The following is an 8061-nucleotide window of genomic DNA, read 5'->3' on the forward strand; positions in this document are numbered from 1 at the left end:
CGGTATTTGGTCCCTTTTGATGTTAATTCCCGATTCTATCCCAAAACTCAAAATCACAAATTAATCAAAAAGAAACAAAAACTAAACAATCACGTTATTCTTGTCTGGTGTCTCCAATTAATTCACGTTTTAGATTCTTCCAAATCTTCTATATTAGCTTGGCAGATCCTAAATTATTAGATTTGTTCTTATATTTCTTCACATTTCTTTGTCTCACAGAACTTGAGGATATCTTTTATGATATGCCATTAAGGAACATTTTTTGCATGCTATATTTTTTTTTTCTTGGTATGGTACATGTTCTTATCAAGATCCATCACTTGAAATACATGCAAATTATTTATTTATTTTGATAAATCAATACATGCATTCTCATACCACATAGCCCTCAGTACCTTCGGCATTTTTAGTATTTCATCTGAGTGAGGCTATACTTTTTTTTCTTTCCCGGGTAGGAAAATACCATTTTATCGAAGAGAAAAACTACAATTACAACCTAAACCTAATATATCAAACAACAGAAACCGGCAGAGATGATTAGGTGGAGAATTTATGGTTAAAAAAACCTCTTGAGTTAGAGTGCCTTCCTTTGCCAAGACATCAGCTGCCATGTCTAGAATTATCCACGAAGACTGATTTCAATAAAAGTTCAAACATGATCAATTATCAAAACCCTGGATTCCAAGCATAAGGTTTTATCATTCATTAGAAAGGATTATTAGAGAGAATCTATGCCTACACTGATAAACATGTTGAAGACAGCCCATGAATATTATTAACCCAAATCAAAATGGGTTGGCATAATACATATAATACATAATGGATTGGAAGTGATATGATCTCAACTTTTCTACAAGATATGACAACCAATTGTTTTTAAAGGGAATTAAAATGGGTTGGCATAATACATAAAATAAACCCTATTTCTTTTCTTATCCTTCCCTCATTGAGAACAAGCAAAAGGGAGAAACTGAAGATTAATTTTTGGATCTTGAAATGTCCTTATTGGGTAAGACATGATTCAAATGTTGTGAGAGATACCAATTCTTCTAAAAGTGTCAGCCATGAAAAGAGAGAAAGAAAGAGCAAAGAGACATGAAAAGAGGAAGATGTGGTTAGCCATGAGAGACAAGGAGATCATCTTGAGGATTTAAATTGGATTGTAGCTAGCAAAGACAAGTGCAATTGCATTGGTTAGACAATGAAAGCTTCATTCTTAGGCAGACCAGCCCACAACACATGTTCTTATGATGTCTCTCTCTTTTTTTATTGCTTTGGAGAAGCAATTTCATTGGTTTGCTAGTGTTTGGTCTCATTACAAATTGTCTTTTTAACATGTCACATGTTGCCATGCCATGTTGGGTTTTGGTCACCTAAAGTAGTGGACAAGAAATAAGTAACCTCACCCTCATTAATGAGTTTTTATACTTGTGATTCTTACTTTTACCAAGAAAACCAACCAGTCAGATATGGAAATTATTATAAGTTTCCCATCAATCCTATCCATATATAATGCAGACACTTGCAGGGCAAGAGGGCAAGACCTCCATTTTAGCCAACATTGTTTGGGTAGGACCCAATGAGATTTCAACTCTTGAGTATATCTAATCCATTCGATTTGTGTCAATGATAATTTGATATCATAGGATTTAAAAGAAAACTTTGATTGTTTGAGGTTTGATCAATATTATTTTTTATCAAAAAATTACATTTGAAATATGCTTGAGTCAAATCTGAAGGGATTCAAATGAAAATTACTCCGAAGATAAAACAATGGATTAAGCTAGGAAATTGTTGGTGTCGGTTCTTTCGAGAGGGTACAGTCACCAAACAGACCTTCGAACTGGCTGGAAAATCGAACTAGAATCTTTCGATTGATTGCAAAACTTCCCATTTGCATGCAAAACTCAGGAATTTTGTTAGAAGTGGACTAAGTCATGCAATGGAGGAAGTCAGAGCTATGTTGCGGAAGTTGCTGAGAGAGAAGCGAGAATGAGAGTGAGCAAGAAGATGAAAGTGAGTGGAGTGTGATGTGATGATGTGTTGTAACTTTCCAACTCTCTATACCTTCTTATTATCCCAACTCATTGTGGATCTATACCATTGGATGTCCTATTGATTGTTCCACAGCCCTTAGTTCTGGTTTATGGCTTGAACCTCAATTCATCCCTTGGTTCTAGGTTACATCCTATAATAGGGGATTTTTCCGTAACAATAACAAACTTTACTATATACCTACTAGAAGGTTCTAATAAAAAACTTGGTAAACCTCATGTCCCGGGAACAAACCTCTTCTTCTTGGGGGCGGCCTCCGGGGGGGTGGGGGGCGCTGGGCCCCCGTGTCCGACATTGTGTGCGGGGGCACTAGGTGCTGCTACTGCATCCTTTTTTTTTTACCCAAAAAAAAACTACTAAAATAAAACCATCTTCTTTTTTTTTTTTTTTTTTTTTTTTTCCTTTTCTTTAAGAGGAAAAAGAAAGAATTCCTGAAACACCGCATGGCCCTGCGCCGAGACCGAAAAGGCGGAAAATTGACCTTCGTATCCCTTCCCTTTCCTTCCTCGGGAAAGCAAAAATTCTCGTTGCCATTAATGCTTCGGCGCATGACTCTGCACCGGCACCCATGCTTACGCAGGTTATTAGAAATAAAAGGCCAAACCCAAAAAGTCCAACGAAAATGAGTTGGGCCACGCATGCCTACTACGCCACTGCCACTAAACCAACATGTGAATTCGTGACGGAAAGTGAGAATTCCATATGAAGTGGGAAGTGGAAACACTCAAATCCAGTGAAGCATAAGTGGTTGCCACTTTAGCACCGCAGTAATCATCTCTCTCGTCTCTCTTCTCGGTTTCTTAAAATCTGGGCCGGGCTTTCCGGTTTAGCCCGGATTCACGGAACGTGCAACAAAAAACAGGAAAAAAAATTTGGAGGCGACGATTTCGGTTCCGACTTCCGAATCAGCCCTCTCAATACTACACATTGGTGTTGTGGGACCCACTCTCTAACATGCGCACGTTGTTTCTTTTTGTCGGCCGTCGATTTCATCCATCAAACCATCGTCGCCCTTTTGTTTTTTTTGTTAAATTCTCTTGCGCTCTCACTCGACAACCCACCCGGCTCTACCGCCGACGAGACTAGCGCCGTTTAGGGTAGGGCCATGGGTCCCACACACCCATTTATTAATTTTCTTTTGTCTTTGAAGCTACAATGCATAGAAGCTTATTTTTATATTTAAATGAACAGACTAAAAAACAAACCGTTTTTAATAAAAGTAAGATAAGAATGGTAGCAGAGAAAGTTCTCCATAACCATGGTATTCTTCTTACGCTTCTCTGGTCTCCTTTGACTCTACGCATTCACGTCTTCATGTCTGGGCATAGAAGTCTGAAATGACCATTTTGCCCACCATTATACATACCATTTTAAGTATAGACAAAACGGTCATATCCATCTTTTCACCGTAACAACTTTTTCTATTCCAAACCTCTGGGCGGGGCTGTTGTGGTCTGTGAAAGGCAAAAGGAGCAGCTCACCTGGTCACCTGGACATCACATGCATGGATTTAAGGACGGCGTTTTATACTTTTTCCTTCCTCCTCTCTTTCGCAACTTACAATCCCAATTCATGGAACGTCGATGCTTTTAGCCTGGCGGGACCCACACCCAGATCACGGACACGATTTCCGAGTTCTGGAATGTATTTGGGGATGTGGGACCCACGACATCTCAAACCCTCCACCCACAGAAGGAAGAAGCACATATAGGACAAACCGGACGGTGTTTCATGAAAAGTTTCTACGAACAGCACATGAGAGGTTTTTTTTTTTTTGGTAGAACACATGAGAAAGTTTGGTCACCATCTTCTTCCACCCTCATTGGTTAGTGGTTGGAAGTTGGATCTCAAGAAACCCAAAAATCTATCTATTTCGTAAAAGAAACAAAATTTCTATTTTTTATTATTTTTTTAAATGCTTCATGAAGCCTAACCACCCACGTCAACTACCCTACCAGGCCAGACACACGAATCATAGTCCCCACTTCTTTGCGTAATGTTCCAATCAAAAACCGATACGTGGTCCACCAACAATCCGACAACGCATCAGCTAACAAACTAGAGTTCCTTCCCTCCAACATGTGACGCGGCCAAACCGAATCATGTCTCCCCATCCCACGTGGCAAACTGAAAGTGCCAACCGAGTCGTTCGGCCACCGAAGCTGATGGGTCGCTAGGCTACCACTCAAAACCAGATAATATCCTTCTACTTCTCTTCGCTGATATATATGAATACTTTTTAGCTGGCAATGAAATACGGATAAGGTTCTGGTTTTTGTTTTTATTTTTTTTTTATTAAAATTAAAAGAAACAAATTAGATCAATTCCTCGTGAAGTAGAAACAATGTGGTCAATGCAGGGCTGGTCAAGGTTTCAAGTATCGGTATCAAATATCGTATCAGTCAAGTATTTTAATAGGCGTATCGTCCTATATCGAGCATTGTATCGCTCTGGCTAATGTATTTTAGTGTAATTCGATGGAGAGACGTATCGAGATGTATCGTATCAGTTGGGTCAAATATGGATAAGTATCGTATGGTATCGTGGGATACTTTAAACCTTGGGGCTGGTAGAATGGTAAGATCTGTACTTTTCAGTGGTGGGTTCAATCCTTACAGACGACAAATCTCCCTCCGAGGATGTAGTCGAGGTGTGCGCAAGTTGATCCAAATGAACCTCATACAAAAAAAAAATGTTAATGAGCACATTGTTTTCCCCTAATAGAGAGATGATCAAGACTTCATCTGACATGCATGGTGATGTCTATAACTCTGACATTTGATGGGCACTCCTTGAATTTCATTAAATCTCAGTTATACAAAAGAATGATTCAATCGAAAAAAAAAGTTGATTTGTTTCACTTAAATTGGTATGAGCAGCACATGTTATTTTGTGCATATAATTCATATGACATTCATCGAATACTGGACACCACAAACACCACACGTCAGGTGCACCAGCCTAATAAGAGTGATTTCGGTTAGGCGGTTAGGATAATAATATTTTCATGTTTCCTTTTAATGGATCAACAAGTCTGGTCGAATATTACCATATGCCCAGCCATGAATCGGATATAATATACGATCATTCCAAAAATAAATAGATAAAAGAGGGTAGACTTCACATTAGCTACTTTGTTTGTGTGGAGCATCATAGCAACTGTAGTCACTCATTCAAGACCACATGAAAATAAAATATTCTATAAAAAAAATTTATTCTTATTTCTCACCCTCATAAATAAATGATGGAATAATGACTCAAAAGTTAGAACCCCTCATCCATCTCAACGCTTTCATTTTAATTCTGAGAATGAAAAATAATTCTCTCCCAACTTGTTTGGTTATTTCAGTTTATTCACGGTGGAGTTCTGCCTCTTCCCACCCACCTGAGAAAGATAAGGATAAAACAGAAAGCATAAAACCCTTCATAAGAAGAAGATTCCTTATCCGTCACTACCTTCTTCTTCCAAACACACCCAAAAGCTTTTATCATGACGTCACGAAATAGAATTAATGGATAATTCCACTTTTTCAGTAATTTCACCGCCAAAAGTCACCTTCTTTCCCATATAAATACTTTCTTCGCGTGCCCGCCATTCGAAAACCACCACAACTCCTAACGCCCAACACTCCATTTCTTTCTGGGGCTTCTCGAAAGATTGCTTCGCTTCAATTCTGTTCCTTAATGGAGAACAAAGAAGTTGAAATCGTCTCTTCTCGTCATCCTCGTCTCTGGGTTCGATCGAATTCCATCGGAAAAGGTTCTTTTGGAACTGTAAGCCTTGCTTCCTATGTCTCCGATGGAAAGGTTTTTGCAGTGAAGTCAGTGAACCAGAGTTCATCTCTCACTACCCAACTCGAATCGTTAGAGAACGAGATTCAAATTCTCAGTTCTCTGTCTTCCCCTTATGTCGTTCACTACCTTGGTGATGATCTGACTCATGAATCCGGCAACATTTGTTACCGGAATCTGCATATGGAATACTTGCAGGGCGGCACAGCTGCTGATGTGGCTTCTGGGTTTGCTGGAAAAGGTGATCATTACAGTGCCGTGAGGTCTTATGCATGGTGTATCGTCTCTGCGTTGAGGTACGTTCACTCGAAGGGCTTCGTTCACTGCGATGTCAAGGGGAAGAATGTGCTTCTGGGTTCTGGTTCTACCGCCGGCTTTGCCAAATTAGCAGATTTCGGATCGGCCAAGCGATTTTTGAGTGAAGAAAAAAAGTTATTTCCTCGAGGGAGTCCTATGTGGATGGCACCAGAGGTGATTCGAGGGGAGAAACAGGGGCCAGAATCCGATGTGTGGTCCCTGGGTTGTACGGTGATCGAAATGTTCACAGGGAAGCCAGCTTGGGAAGATCACGGTGCCGATACACTCTGCAGGATTGCTTTTTCTGATTCTGTACCGGAATTCCCAGATGAATTGTCGGAGCTGGGTCGGGATTTTGTTGATAAATGCCTCAGAAGAGAACCCAGTGAGAGATGGAATTGCGAGCAGCTCCTCCGCCACCCTTTCTTATCGGCCGGAACCGTTACAGAGTCATCACCGAGATCAATTCTGGATTGGCCTTCCTCAGAATTCGATGCCGGCGATGAAGAAGAAGAAGAAGTAGAAGAACAGAGTGAATTTACTGATTTGCATAGTTCAAATTTAAATTCTGAACAAGTTATGATCTCTGCGAGGGAGAGAATTAGGGGATTAGCTTCCTGCGGAGGGGTAATTTGGGAATCTGACAGTTGGGAGATGGTAAGGGGAGTAGTAGCAGAGACAGCAAGCGGTGGTGGAGTGGATGAAGGAAGGGGAAGGACAAGTTTGGAATATTCGGATTTGATGAGTGTAGAAGAGGAAAAGGATGGTACTAGTTGTTCTGAAACGTGGAATATTGAGAGGGAACTTGAAGTCGAAGGAAGTGAAGGGATAGATTCCGAATATGTGGATTCTATTGGTCGAGGAACTTATGTGAGAACGTGGCCATATCGGTTGGGATATGGTAGCGAAGCTGGTTCGGGTTGGCAGATTGGGTTGTTGTTGTCAATTAGATGCAAGGGCTTTTACAGCTGTAATAATTTTTTATTTTTCATTAATGGTATTCAAATTTTATATATTATTTTGATTTTCACCAGAGTCACATGTAGCACCATGGATCTCCCTTTCTCTCCCTTTATTTTTTTTTTTCTTTCCCTCTCTAGTGTTCACAACCTTGAGCCTGAAAGCCTGGAACAGGGCACAAGAGATGATCACCATGTCAAACAGAACCTCTGCCGAAATCTTTGTTACAAGAAACCAAAAGTTTGGGTGGTGGGTGGTCTTGGGAGGTCTTGGGTTCGCACCCATCCGGCCACGTTTCATTTCCAGTAATAAAAAAGCACTAGTACCAAAAAAAAGAAAAAAAATTGTCTTGGAGAGCGATCTTACATTCTCAATTTTCTTGGAGAACGATCTTACATTCTTTTTGTTGTTTAAGAACGAACTAGTGAGAAAAGTTGTCTAAGAGCATATATTACAAAATATGTATGACATGTTCTATCGAGAGAACGAAAACTCGATAAAATGGTCCCAACGATGAAAGTCTTTCAAGACCACATGCTGACATCACCCCCTCCCCCCTTTCTCTACTCACAAACCCTTTTGCCTTGCTCTCTACACTGTGTCTTTGCTGAAAAACTAGAATTTTCATATTGTGAGACGAATTAGGATTATTTTAAAAACAAGTTTATCGAACATCTGGATTAGTCTTTCAGTGCAAAAACATATGAAAATAGTTTTACACAAGATTTGGTCTCCCATAATGGAAAATGTTACCAAATGCATACTTCATTTTTTATTTTTGGATGGGGTAGTGTGGCCTTGTGGGGGGGACAAAATTGAATTTATCAGGCTTAATTCAAATTGAACTTAATGCTATAAAAATTAATTTGGGAAAATTACAAGATTAGCCATTTTTGGCTTTGCTTTTACAAAAGTAGCCACTGTAAGTTCACCTTAAAGGAAATAGCTAATACCAGT

At 39.8% G+C, this 8061-nt stretch overlaps 1 protein-coding gene across 1 annotated transcript; it reads left to right on the top strand.

Moving 5' to 3' along the window:
- The first annotated feature begins 5594 nt into the window (after positions 1–5594).
- Positions 5595–7413, top strand: LOC149008309 (mitogen-activated protein kinase kinase kinase 18-like). Its single transcript, XM_089167222.1, has one exon. The coding sequence runs from the start codon at positions 5740–5742 to the stop codon at positions 7411–7413; it is 1674 nt and encodes a 557-aa protein (XP_089023348.1). The 5' UTR covers positions 5595–5739.
- The last annotated feature ends 648 nt before the right edge of the window (positions 7414–8061 follow it).

Source organism: Hakea prostrata, chromosome 8 (assembly GCF_041222555.1).
Source record: "Hakea prostrata isolate BN-2017 chromosome 8, UWA_Hpros_2, whole genome shotgun sequence".
In the NCBI taxonomy this organism is placed as follows: domain Eukaryota; kingdom Viridiplantae; phylum Streptophyta; class Magnoliopsida; order Proteales; family Proteaceae; genus Hakea; species Hakea prostrata.